The sequence below is a fragment of the Lissotriton helveticus genome, chromosome 7 (assembly GCF_964261635.1).
Source record: "Lissotriton helveticus chromosome 7, aLisHel1.1, whole genome shotgun sequence".
Lineage (NCBI taxonomy): Eukaryota > Metazoa > Chordata > Amphibia > Caudata > Salamandridae > Lissotriton > Lissotriton helveticus.
The window spans coordinates 868,866,885-868,881,829 of record NC_136068.1 but is presented as its reverse complement, the minus strand read 5'-3'; the positions used below and the strand labels follow the sequence as shown (position 1 = coordinate 868,881,829).

The window sequence follows — 14,945 nt, the reverse complement described above, 5'->3', positions numbered from 1 at the left end:
TTGAGCAGTCAGGCTAAACTAAAGAGGCAGTGTGTAAAGTAGGTGTGCACCCACACACAGTAACACAGTGAATACATCACAAAACTACACCACACAAGTTTGGAAATATAGTCAATATTTATCAGAGTAAAACAAGACCCAAATGAAAAACATCCAACATACACAAGTCAAGATATGAATTTTGAAAGATGAAATCAAAATGCAGTGCTAAGAAATCAATAGCTCCAACTGTTGGCTATCTGATCAAGCTTGCCGGGACAAATCCAAAAGTTCAGTCCAATTGCGATGGAGTGCAGGCCAGCTGACAGTGCCATGGATGCACTGGAAATCGGAGATGATGCGAGGTGCAGGGAAGGTGAGGTGTCATGGATGCAGGTGATGCATCAGTTCCTGAAGGCGGTGCATGATCTTTGGAGCTTTAACACCAAGATACAATGCAGTGTGCAGAGGAGGTGATGAGTTGGTTGCTGGTGCGAGGCCTCAGTTCTTCAAGACAATGTGGCAATTCTACGGTATCAATAATGAACCGCAGGACTTAAGGGGCTGCGTCAGTTGGAAGGCACGCAGGGCCGGAACTGCATCAGATTCGGAATGCTGCATCACGTGCTTGGGTGAGGCGGTGTTCAAAACTTACACAGTGGTGGTTCTTCAGAGGTGCTGTGGCAAAGTCCGGCAGCGAGCAGGGCCACTGGCTTCAATGCCCGCAGTGACGATGCATTGATTACACAGCGAGGTGCCAGTTCTGAAATTACACTTTGCAAGTGAGGCATTGGTTTCTTGGTTGCAGACCAAAACTCACTTCCAAGGGCCCAGGGCTGGATTTGGCCCCACTTGGCAGAACAGAACTCACAGTAGAGGTGCCCAGGTGCTGGTTGCAACATGCAGGTGAAGTCTTTGTTGTCCCTGAGACGTCAGCAACAGAAGGCAAGCACAGTCAAGCCCATGGAGAACCTTTAGATGCAGGATGTAGAGAGTAAAGTCCAGTCCTCTAACTCCCAGGCAAGAAGCAGCAGGCAGTAGACCAATACTGCAAAGCTATCAGCAAAGTGGCAGTCGCTCCTAGCAGCACAGCAGCTCTTTTTCCTGTCAGAATGTCCTGAGTCCAGAACTATTCTGAGTTTATGGTGTGAGAGGTCCAGTACTCATTTTTGCCTTTTAAGTAGGGAGACTTTAAAGAAAGCTCTTTGTAGTGCACAGGATCCTTCCCATCCTGGCCCTGGCTTTAGACACACTACAGAGAGGTATGCAGTTATTTGTGTGGGGACAGGCATAGCTCTACTCAGGTGCAAGTGTCAACTCCTCCCAACACTCTAGCTCAGGAAGACCCACCAACCTGATGATGGGCCATCAGGATATGCAGGGCACACCCCTGCTCCCTTTGTGTGACTGTTTAGAGAGGAGGCACAAAGACCAGCTGTCTCTCTGACCCAGATGTGTATTCTAGGGACAGGCACAGAATGGTTAAAGTAAGAAAATGCCATCTTTCTAAACGTGGCATTTTAAGACGTGCAATATAAAAACCAACTTCACTAAAAGATGCATTTTTTAATTTGGAGTCCAGAGACACAAAACTCAAATTTTCTATCTGCTCCTGATTGGAAGATACACTCGTAATATGTTACAAGGCAGCTCCAATGCTCACCAACAGGAGATTTAGGCCTTGCTGTAGTGAAAAACAAATGTAACTGTTGTTCACTACCAGTACATGTAAAACTCAAAGGTACATGTCCTACCTTTTAGCTCCATTGCATCCTTCCCTTGAGGCTACTTAGAGCCTACCTCAAGTATGCCTTACACGTCATAAAAGGGGAGGTTTGGGCCTGACAAGTAGGTAAAATTCCCTGGATGACATGTCAGTTTAAAACTGCACATACTGGCTCTGCATGGGCAGGCCTGAGACCGGGTTAAAGGGCTACTCATGTGGGTAGCACAATCAGTGCTGCAGGCCTACTAGTAGCATTTGATTTACGTCCACTGGGCCCACGTAGTGCACTGTAATAGGGACATACCAGTATATCAAATATGCCAATCATGGAGAAAACAAATGTCATTACATTTTAGACAGATAGCACGTGCACTTTAGCACTGATTAGCAGTAGTAAAGTGCCCAGAGTCTTAAAACCAGTAAAAGTAAAGTTCAGCACACCGTCAGAAACAGGAAGTCAGAAGCACAAAGACAAGGGAAACCACACCAAAAGATGCTAGGTCTAACAGACCACAACTGACAAGGTTACATTAGAGACCACTATATGCAATATTACTAGCAGTGATCACCTCACCACATCAGGCATGGCTGCCAGCAATAATGAAAAAAAGGCGGTCAAAGTGGAACGCCTCTACATGGATAGCACATAACAGCCATAGCTGCAATGCCCCTGCACCCATGAAGCAATATTAGTACTACAAAACAACTCTCAATGCAGCAGCCAGAATGATCACAGAAGTGAAGAAATTCGACCACATCTCACCCACACTCACAAAACTAAAATGGCTAACAGTTGAAATGCGTGCTGGTTTCAGAACAGCCTGCCTCACGCATAAAGCCATTCACACAGGCAAACCTGAGTACCTGGCCTCCAAACTCAAAAAAGCCGGCCAGACCAGTACCCTCAGGAGCTCGAACACACTACTACTCATCCTGCTGAACGCCCACAAACAAAAAACGGAGGCACGGTCCTTCGCGGGTTACGCGCCCAAAATCTGGAACTCTATTCCCCCTCACATCAGAACTATCCCATCCTTTTTAAAATTCAAAGGTCCGCTCAAAAACCATTTCCTAGATCGTTCCCTAGCGAAGGGACAGGAGCAGCAAAAGCGCTGATAACACCACTCCTTGGAAGAGGAGCTCTGCCTAAGACTATGCCACTATTTCAAGGCACTCCAAGTCCTCATTGCCCCTCAGTTACACAATCCGCTAAAACTCTCTGTCCATGTGGGTTTTTTTTAATTTATTTTTTTACCATTATTGTATTTTGGGATCTTTTGCAGAACAACTGTTGTAAAGTGCCCCGATACCCTCGGGTCTGGCCAGCGCTATATAAAACTTCGGAATAAATAATAAATAAATAAATAAATACTAAGTGTCCCCAAATACCACATGAATCAGTACTCAACTACCTAAGTTAAATATATTTTGGACCATCAGCCATTTTTCTCCAAACATCAGCTTATGAGTTCTGAAACTACACACATTTTCATCTCCAACACACACTTTTTAATCTTGGTGTAAATATAACAATTCAACCAAGCCAAAGTTTCAAATTTAGTAGGAAGGGCTGGGCAAAAAAGAACTATTCACAGGTGGCTGAAGAGCTACCAGTAGCTCACAATCTGCTAATTGAGGAAGCCTGCCTTAGGGGTACTCTTAACAATAACTATTGTGTGACTAGCCACATGGAACGACCTCACAATATTCACATATGACTGCATTGACAGTTTTTTAGATGCACAAATAACTAGTTTGAATACAAAGAGGTCAAATAGCTATTTGTATTGTAATGGGCATTAGCTGAAAGTCTTTTGTTTAATTGATTAGAATTGTATATTTTTCTTTGACTGTTTGGTAATCCTAACCCCCCTCCCCCCTCTTTTTCTCCTCTTGTGCTTCTGTCCCTTCTCTTTTCTTCTGTAGTGGGTTATTTCCCTCATTCCTTTATTAATTCTCATGTTTTCTTCAAGCGGGAGGGGCCCTTGTAATCCTCTGCTACACCCTCCACTTAGCTTGGCTCCTTGTTCTATTCTTTCCCTGTATTCCATGTCCTTTCTATTTGCTACCATTATCTTATTCTATTGTCATGGTTTTTTTTTGGGTTTTTTTCCTTCCCGCTATATTTTTCACACCTATTTTAATTTCTTGGTTTTTATTTTCACACTACTGTAATTTTCAAAATATTTGCTTTCGCTTGTAATTATGTTGAAATATGTGATTTAGAGCAGTCACTGAGTACAGTGTTGGCATTTAGCTGTCATTGTCACAAGTTCAGCAAAAAAACATAAACTTTGCTAACTCTCTGACCAAGAAGTTGAAACAGGTAACTAAAACTGGAGGGTTTATTACTTTAAAAAGTGCTACAGGTATGGACAATACAGCCACTCTTCCCAATTTGGTAAGTAGGATAAACAAAGGTAATCTGGCACAAATTCGCTCCCAATGATTTACAAATTAGGAGCAAAAGGTAATTTGTTATGTATTGTAATTGTATTGTAATTGCATTTATGTTGCGCTTACTACCCCCGATGAGGCTTTGAGGGCTTTTGTGAGAAACTTGACAAATACAGCTTTGATATTAAATAAATTGACCTAAAATGATTCTTTGTTCAGCATGCCAAATAATGTAGCTTTTTTTTTAGCATAATAGCACACAGGTTAATTAATAAGACCTTACGAAATGGTATCCCAGTAATACCCAAATTTCCTCATAAAAAAACCAGTTTTTCCGTGATATGCCCTCGATATTATTTCGTAAAATACAATTAAATGTATTGGGAAAGCATCATAACATTTCTATAAAAAGTGTCATGAAGTAGCTAATAAAACAAATAAAAGCCCTCAGTGGTACCATAAAGCCTTCCCAAAAGACTGTCCTAAAATCCCTTCCAACCCAATCAGAGATGGCTAAATAACGGTGTCGAAATCTCTCGAAATATCTCTGAGAACGGCATTGATTTTTTTGCTGCTAGACATTAAATGAACCGGTCTTAATCAAAATGCAGACAGTCCATTGCCCACACTTCACAATTAGCCATGTGGCTAGTAAAGAGGGGAAGTCGCTGCCTCACAGTTGCACATATCGGGCAAATAGGTTCGATCCGCGATCACTTCGTTGGCGGTTTTAGAACTATTATTTTTGGCCATTTAAAACTAAGAGGATCGGAATTTCAAATGACACATTCTTTACATTGATTTATATTTAGCAAGCAGCCCTATTTATGGAGTTCCTCCGCGTCACCTGCAATGAAATTTACCGCACTTCCAGCACATATCCTCTGGCAAATAATCGATTTGTATGTTGGCAGTTATCACCTAACACATAAAGCTACATATGTCGAAACGTGCAGTTTTGAATATACTTTGTATGTAAAAAATAGAGAAATGTGCTATTTAAGCTAGCATGTATGTAATACAGAGTCACAAAACTTTTTTCAAAGAGTAAGTTCTCCGTACTCGTGAAAATTCACGATTAAATCATAAGTAACTTACACCTCATGGGAAAATCTTTTGAATCATTTTGAACATATAGAACCTTATATCAAGGCACCTACATTTAATCTATGTTTTTTTTCTCCCTACAGCAACAACATAGCCCACAAGTACTATCTCGCGGTGGATCCAGTTTCCGGGTCACTGTTTCTTTCGGATACCAACAGCAGGCGTATTTACCGCATCAAATCGCAGATGGGCGCCAAAGATCTCGCCAGCAACTCGGAAGTGATTGCAGGAAATGGCGACCAGTGTATGCCGTATGATGAAGCCAGGTGTGGCAATGGCGGGAAGGCAGTAGATGCAATCCTGACAAATCCCAGAGGTGAGACTGCAGTTTTGAACACAATGACGGTGATACAATGAATATGGAATAGACAGCCATGTTCCACTAGGTTATACGGTAAATGCTTTCTCTCACGTTTTTGCATAAGCAGAAATACACAAAATATCATCAATTAATCAATCAAACATTTGTAAAGCGCGCTACTCACCCATGAGGGTCTCAAGGGTTTGGGGGGTGAGGGGGAACAGCTACTGATGGAGAGGGGCTGGCTGGCTTCTGGGTGAAGCAAGGCACCGTGGAGCTGCCGAGGGGGGTGTGTGCCTTGGACCGAAGTCTGAGGACTCACCAAGCAAGAAATGCACAAGCTGACTGGTGTCCCAGATCTCAATGCATAAATCATTCTGTCATTCATCCCTTAGGGTTCGATCACCAACTCATCATTATTTTCCAGTCCTTGTGGGAATCCCTTTGTATGCAAGGAACTTGATTACAAGAGGTGTAGAGCTTACCCCATCTGACAATATAGGGTGAGATAAGGGCAACATCTCCTGGCCTTCCCCTTTAGGTATCCGCAGGTCACATCTGACCAATTTATTAGGTGAAAAGGGGCACAGTAAATACTGGGGTATGCTGATTTTGGCATAGAAAGCTCAAATATCTGCTTGTAATGCCCCACTAGTAGGAGATAACTTGCAACAGGTTCTATTTATTATTGCACCGTGATCCATGGTGCCTTGAGGGCACTCATAATCAGGGCCACACTCACAGTGTCTTTTCTGGTGCACAACGTGGTACTTCAAACCATTAAAAGAAAATACACCTGAAATACTGGATGAGCACCTGTTCAGATGCCAGTCCTTTTAATGAACGAGGGTGCAGTTTATCTTTTTCCTCATATGAGACCCTTGAGGGAAAGACCATCTTAAGGGACATTGTGTTGTACATAAACCTAGGCCACACCCACAAAAGTTCTACTCTTTTTTCAACGTTGCAAAAGCAACTAAAACAGCACATTTTAATAGATCTGAGCACGTAAATGTGTGAGAAAGTGATTGATAATTTAGAGGATAAACACTGACAACAATGAATCTGGGCTCCTACTCTTGTAGATTCATAAATATGCAAAAGCAATTAACAAACACAGGTTGTCAACACAGATGAGTGTACAGTGAAGAACAAATTATACTTGGTGTGTGTGTAACATAGATTAAGAAGCACTGAAGAGACAACATATGGTTCTCACATCACTCAGTGTGCCGGAACCCTACATGCAATAAGACATGTTCGGGCCAAGCCGATAATGGTTTCTTCCCATGGAAAGTACATGCATAGGTCCTCATCACACTCTGAGGGTAAGCAGAGCAGAACATCCTGCCTTCTTAATGACGCGTAGCCCATTCCCACAGACCCACATATCTGGCATACTTATGTTTTATTTACTTATTATGTGCTTGTCTGTCACAAACATGTTGCTTCGTAGATGCTTCGGGGCGCTTTACAACATGGACAAGCGAAAGGTTAGAGGCGGTGAAGTAAACTGATCACTCTTCAAAGGCCAGTGTGGGTCCCCTCAAAGATCTTATACTTAGGTGAAGATGAGCAATGTACAATGGCAACAAGCATGTTCTAAACCACGTAAAGGTCATATGACAGTATCTTCAAGCTTGTGGTGGATGGAAAGAGAGTTTAAAAGGAGAATGAGCTTCCATGAATCTGCTTGTACATTTATAGGAGAATAATGAACTGTCGATGGACCGGCAACTTTAAACATATAGCTGCATACTTGCTGATAGAGCCAAGGCTGAGGTTGAGCTTTGCTTTGGAGACAATGCACTGTGTTTGAGTGGTGTTCTTTACCGTACCCGGAGCAAGTACAGGGTCCTCAAGGTAGTGGTGAATACGCCTGGTCATCTTGGCACAAGGAGTGGGTGAGCCCTGTCAAAAGAAACGTGCACTGTGTTGGTTGTGTTGCAGTCGTTCAGAAAGGACATTACTACATTTAATGCCCAGGTAATCTTGTAAGAGAGGCTCATTTGTGAGAGGTCTTGAAAAACCACACGTGATAGCAGGTGCTTTTGGGGCTGACATTGATGATGGTCCCGTCAGTTTTGTGCACCATTGTTGTTCGGAGAAGGGAGAGGCACTGGATTTGGGGGAGCTGTATTGTACGGCTTTAGGGACCACCTGGAAAAGTAGCTGGATCCGCTTTTGTTTTCATTGAAGATATGCTTAGCCCAGTGTTTCTTTCCCTAGATATATGAAACACATCAAGCAACTTTGAGTCATTCCCCAGGCCCACTTAAACCTTGAGTTCAATATATTTATTGCTAGTTTACGCGTGGTTGCTTATGATGTAGGCATCCAGAATGCAAATAAGTTGAGGTAAGTAAACACTAAAGACAAGCAGCAATGAGCTAGAGCTGAGAGGATATCCTTATTTTAGTGATCTTATAGAAGGGTGTGGGAAGATGCCCTTAACAGCTATCTGTGTACAGCACCATGTCCACCTAAACCTCCCACTCTCGGTCATTAAGCAACACTTAGGAGTGGATTCTTGTCGAAAGGTCAAGCAATTCCCAGGTGTATTTCTTCCCTGGAATTTAGTAGTCTCTCTCATTTGTTTAGGACTGTGGTTTCAGTCCTTGATACTAGGCAACTGGTAACAATTCATAATTGAACTCTTGGCAGCACTTACTTGAGAGGGAGAAGTTGTGATCGAGGGGACCGAGGTCTTCTCACATAAGTCTTGTGTTATCCCACCCTCCCATGTTGATTCAACTTTCCTACACACACATCTCCCTCAATGTATGTAGTTGGCTTCACTCTAAATAAGTTAATTTCCAGGCTGCAAGTCTATAAGATTTAGGCTAAGAACCTTGGCATCGAATATGACTCGTTATTTCGCATACCATTACTGCGCAGCTTTTTAATACAAAGTTTTTACTTAGCAAATACCGTTACTACGCAAGTTTATAGTTTGCATACCTTTACATTGCATGTGTTAAAGTATGCGAACTAAAAACTTGCCTAGTAATAAAAACAGACATTTACCCCAACACTACACTAAATACTAAATACAAATACACTGCCCTACACATAACAAACTCTAAAACACTACCAAACCCCCAAACACTATAGTACCCTACACTACTCAAACACCACTACACTACCCTAAACCATGAATCACTACGCCCTGGACGACCCTCCCCCTTCCCCCAGCCCACTCCCTATGCTCAAATACTACCCTGCACGACACCCCAACACTACCCTAAACCCTAGAACACTACCCTACAATACACAACACCACAACACTACCCTAAACCCTAAAACACTACTCCCTCCACAACCCTCCCCACCCCCAGTCCTGTCCCTACACCCAAACACTACCCTGCACGATCCCCGACACTACCCTAAACCCTAAAACACTACCATACACTACACTAACACCACAACACTACCCTAAACCCGAAAACACTACCTCCAGCACGACCCCGCCCATACCCCCAGTCTGTTCCCTACACTGAAACACTACCCTGCACGACCCCCGACACTACCCTAAACCCTAAAACACTACCCTACACTACACAAACACCACATCACCACCCTAAATCCTAAAACACTACCCCCAGCACGACCCTGCCCCTACCCCCAGTCCGGTCCCTACATTGAAACACTACCCTGCATGACCCCCCAACACTACCCTAAACCCTAAAACACTACCCTACACTACACTAACACAACAACACTAACCTAAACACTAAAACACTACCCCCAGCACGACCCTGCCCCTCCACGACCCTCCCCCTAGGACAACGCCCCCGGCTTACCTCTCCTGACGTCCTCTTCTTAGGTGAGGAACCTTATGCTGGACTCCTTGGCGCCCATGGCCCCCTCACTCCATGAAGACGGGGCTGGTCTCCCTATCCCTGAGCCGCCGCTTCCTGGCATCTCCCGTGCCTGGGACGCTGCTCGCTCCACTTTCTTAATGAGGCAGTAGTCATCGCGCACAGGCGGTTGTCATCACGCACAGGCAGTTGTCATTGCGCACAAGCAGTTGTCATTGCGCACAGGCAGTTGTCATCGCGCACAGGCTGTTGTCATCGCACACCTTCCTGGGTGCACTCATCCCGGTCAGCCTAGCAGCGTCGCTTCCTGGGAGGAGTTCTGCCTGAGCCGCCTTCACAAGCAAGTCGCATCCATTGTTTAGCCATTACAACGCATGCGATGTTACAACACATGCAATGTAACAACCTGCGTAGTAAAGGCTACGTGTTGTTACATCACATGCGTTGTAACGCTTGAGAAGTAATGGTATGCGGAGTAAGGCCTCCGTAGTAATGAGTGATTACTTTGGCATCGCATGTATCTGCTTATAGTTGGGTCTGCTTGAAGGAGGACAACATCTTTGTGATTGATACACTGATAGATTGATTGATTGCACTTTCAGTGTGCACACTACCAAATAATCGTTGTGCTGGTGTCGATCTCACATACCCACCGTTAAAGAAATGTGGTTTAACACCTTTCTAAAGGTCATTAGATGGGCCGGGGTCAGACTGGTAAAGGAATCTGCCACTTTAGTAGAAATTTAGACTAGTGATATCTCTGTCCTACTGATGACTGCTCAAGATTCCTCCTAAACAATTATATCCATATATGAGATCCTACATTCTAACACCGCACAACAACTGTTCTAACTTCACTAGCTTTCACCTTGTCCTAACTAACTAACTTGTATACCCCCGCTGTAGAATACCTTAGCTCTGTTATGATTTAGTCAGTCAATTAAGGTGCAATGTCTACCTTCCTACAACTATGAATGCTATAAATTCATTCTGGTTTCACTTCCCTTCACGTAGAACACACCGCCTAATAATCATATTGTGTGGTGGCTTTTTCTCACAGCAGCTTTGTACCCCCACTCTGACAATACTTATCGACTATCATGCTTCATCCTGCCAAATCATTGAACAATCCCATATACATATATATATTCCCTTGCTGTGCTATCAGCCTGGTAGTTTCAAAGCAACTAGGGCTCTCACTATACGTGTTGCGGCCTTTGGTGTGTGGATAATGCGGTCCAGAATCTACAATTCCTGATGGTATTCCTGCTCCAAATTCTGGGGTTTACAAGTTCACCCCCAGAAAGGGGAATACCGCTTGGATGAGAGTATTGCTAGGACTTTTTAGAATTTGTCTTCCCCTGTTCCAGGGAAATCTGCTAACATTTTCCTCATGCTTTGAGTAGATGGAAAGTGTCAGTGGAAGCACCAGCGCAGGAGGTGTGGGGACAAGGGTGTGCAGCAGGCTGTGTCCGTGAGGTGGGTCACTTTCTGCAGCCTGGCCCCGACCAACCGTGCAGTGCCTCATGGATTAGTTGGGGCCAGGCTGTGATGATTCACACAGCTTCTCAGCAGTACAGACAGGCCTGGTTTATCCAGGGCCAGAATTAATAGGTCCCAAATTTGCAAACATTTTATTTTCGAGCCCAAAGAGGCTTGGTATTTCAAGATGAAAAATGTCACCAGTAGTTATCGCTTTGGTGAAATACCACAATTTTTAATGAGGGCCTAAGTCTTCTATAATGTTTTTACAGGGATACTTTCCACTAAGATTGGTTTTCATACATGTCTACTATCTATGTATACAGCCAAAAAAGCTCCATGTAATTTGGCACTCCCTTTCTACATAGCCCCTACACTTGACAAAAAACAGTCCCTTACTGTTACATGCAATGCATCTTAGCTGCACACATATAAGTCAATCAATCAGCATTTGTAGAGCTCTGCTAATCACCGTGACCTTGTCCAGGTGCTAGAATGCTGGGCTCAGTTGAAATGCCAGGTCTCGAGTCTGTTACTGAAGTCTGCCAGCGAGGTTTATGTTTGGAGGTGGAGGCCCTTCCAGGACTTGGTAGCAAGGTAGTAGAAGGAACGGCCTCCACTGTGGCTTCTGTGTATGCGCGTCAGCTGGGAGAGGGCATGGGATGGTTGGTGGAAGTTCAGGCGTTGGTTCAGGTAGGCTGCTCCGTGGTCATGCAGGGCTTTTTAGGTGTGCATAACTATCTTGAATTGGCATCTTTTATGGACAAGGATCCAGTGCTGGTTTCTAAGGTGTGGGGTGATGTGGGTCTATTTTATCAGATTGAAGACGAGCCTGGCTGCTGAGTACTGAATCATCTGGTGGTGGTTCTTCTTATGTACAGTGTGCTGCCATAATCCTTGATAAGCGCTTGAGAGACGTTTTTTCTCGTGCTCATGGGGAGTCATTAAAAAAATTCTTCGGAGCATGCGAAGAGTGTGGAAGCAGGCGGAAGAGACTGTGCCGACTTTTCGTTTCATGGTGAGTTTGCTGTCCAAGAGGATGCCCAGGTTGGGGGCATGGTCTGTCGGTGTGGGAGTGGGACATAGGGCACTAACAAACATAGCTGATACACTCACATATGAACAAAACATAGCCTCTGATTTTTGTCAGAAATCTTACATGGCAATATTACTGGCTCAGACATTCTCAATACTGTATATTTTATTTCTGTACTTTATTTGGTGCCCAAACAACCACACATGTATACTTCTAAGGATCCCAGGACTTCAGGAGAGACCCTTAAAAACATGCAGATGGTCGATCAGAGGCCATAAGCAGTGTCTACTGCTGGACTGGTTGTTACTGGTCACCTGGATACTTTAGGGAAAAAGGCGTCTTGCAGCTTGTTGGGTCCCTGTAGAACACAGGAGGTCAACTAACTGACCTTGGAGTCAGCGTCTATGTTCTGGGTAAAGCTGGGAGTAGGTCCAGCCCTTCGTGTATCCTGTAGGCCTCAAGCAGCAAGCACAGTCCTTCTTCTCTTCTTAAAGAAGCCCAAAAGGTGTTCAGAGGAAGGCTGGGTGAGGGTCCCAATTTGTAATTTTCATGAGCCTGTAGGTGGGGGAGCCCCTAAGACACTCCTAGCCATCTGACAAATGGAGTAAATGCTAACATGCCCTAGCTGAACTACTTTTTCAGTCATTCCTGGTTGCTTTACTCTAAACAAACCCAAAAGGCAATGTGTGAGGACAAATCTTAAATGGCCAAAGTATTCAGGTGCTTAAAGTTCAGGATCCGAAGTCTGGGATGTGTAGGGAAGTGTACTTGGAAATCACCATTTCCACCCGCAACCAACACTAAAATCCAGTAGAAGCAGGCCTTGTACCAGTGCTTAATTTGTGTAAACATTAATTGCAGATCAGCTGCATTCTCAGTTTAACTCATAATACTAAAAATGTTGTCTGATAAAATGTGGTCTGTCATGTACTGTAATAAAATGACACAACATACTTGTAATTGCATTTTCAAAGCACCTTGATGAGGTGTTGAAATGCTTTATGCCAGGAAGCACTTTGCTCCAAAGGTTAGTGATTAATTCAGTGGTGATTATTGTTTATTGGGATTAGTTTTGTGCCGTCAAGGAGACCAGTCCATGCATTTACCCCAGTATCTTTCGGGTGGATTAAATAAGAAGAGTTAGGTGTATTTAGACACAACCCTTACGATCAAACAGCACAACAAGCGACACCCCACACTGTGAAGCCTTCTCTGCTTTCTTTAAGCTAAAGACTGACAACATAAGAAATGACCTCGTCATGGATGTAAGCCGATTCCCCAACCACACCAGAATGGCTAACACTCAACCTAAAAACAAGGCATCTTGGCTGCACTTCGACACTTACTCGGAAGAAGCAATACACAAACTGCTCTGCACCTTGAAGCCCTCTAATCACCTCACAGTCCCTCTACCTGCTAATGCTGTAAAAGACTTCATCCCCTTGCTCCTCCCTCTCTGGACCAAAATCATCAACAGCTCCCTGCAACAAGGCCTCATTCTAGACTCCCTCAAGGTGGGGCAAGTCACGCCTATACTCAAGAAACCTACAGCTGATCCGTCTGACCTAAACAATTACCGGCCCATCACCAATATCCCCACCCTGGCCAAACTGCTGGAGAAATGTGTCCAACTCCAACTAACAAAACACATTGACCAATTTGACCTCCTCAACCCTCATCAATCAGGCTTCCGAGCGAAACATAGCACGGAAACAGCTATGACACACATAATTGATGACGCCCTCCAAATTCTTGATCGCAATGAGTCCTGCCTCCTCATCCTTCTTGACCTCTCGTCAGCATTTGACACGGTCAAACATGAGAACTTGCTGGAGCTGCTAAGCACTAGAATGGGTCTATCGGGAACTGTTCTCAAATGGTTTTCGTCCTTCCTTCACAACAGGTCTCAGAAGTTCAAGATCGACAATGTGCTATCTACACCTGTGCCTGCAGATCTAGGTGTTCCACAAGGATCCTCCCTTTCCCCCACACTGTTCAACCTCGTCATGGAACCGCTCGCCACCTTGCTCCATGCTTCCAATGTCCAATTCCATATGTACGCCGACGACACACAACTTTACCTAAAGCTACAATCCCCGGAAGATATCAAACATCTGAATTCCACGCTTATTAACACTCAATCTTGGCTGGCCGATAATCACCTCAAACTAAATGCTCTGAAAACTGAGTTCCTACTCATCTCACCCCCGGCAAAAATTTCCACCACCCAAACCTGGCTCAATAACTTAACAGCACTCAATGTCCAACCTACCATAGTCGATTCGGCGAAATCCCTAGGCATCACACTTGACGCCAAGCTTGACATGCAGCAGCACGTTAGCAAAGCCACAAAAGCAGCTAATTTCCAAATCAACACACTGAGGAAAATTAAACCCTTCCTCCCTGCCGAAGACTTCCAAACTGCTGTACAAGCTTTAGTCATCCCTCGAATAGACTACGGAATTGTGGCCCTCAGCGGACTCCCGCTATCCACAACAGCACCCTTAAGAGCCTCCTTGAACGCTGCCGCGAGACTCATTACTGGCTCAAGAAAACATTCGAATATATCCCCAGACTTAAAGTCCCTAAAATGGCTGCCTTTTGAAGCCAGAATACAGCTAAAAATTGCAGTTATGACACACTCGGCCGTGCACCACAATGCACCCAACTACCTGGCTCTAAAGTTGTCTATATCAGGAGGTTCGAGATCCAATAGAAGTACAAAAAACCTACTCCTGAAACCTTGTAGATTCCGGAAGGAAAAAACATACAAGCGCTCCTTCTCAGGAATGGCACCCAGGATCTGGAATGCGCTCCCTCCTGAAACCAGGCTTATCTCCTCCACTGCAATCTTCAAGAAAGAGGTGAAAAACATCCTTCTGGCCAAGATCTCCTGAACCTTATAGGTGCTGGATCAGAGACTCTGCATTGCTCTGTATCACTGTTCACCTGTCCTTTGGCACTATACTTCTACTTGATGGGGTCACTACTACGCTACTATCTTACTACCGACCAATATATGATACACGCTGGTTTACTGATTCACTCTCCCGATGCCCCCACTCAGTGCTCTCTCTATACTAAAACATTGGTATA

The 14,945-nt window shown here is 44.2% G+C and overlaps 1 protein-coding gene across 1 annotated transcript in view; it reads left to right on the top strand.

Moving 5' to 3' along the window:
• Nucleotides 1-14,945, top strand: part of TENM2 (teneurin transmembrane protein 2) — a 1,287,822-nt gene that overhangs the window by 1,169,445 nt on the left and 103,432 nt on the right. The window contains exon 21 of the mRNA XM_078653379.1: nt 5,293-5,525. Coding sequence (XP_078509505.1) covers nt 5,293-5,525 — 233 coding nt within the window. The remainder of the gene's footprint in view (nt 1-5,292; nt 5,526-14,945) is intronic.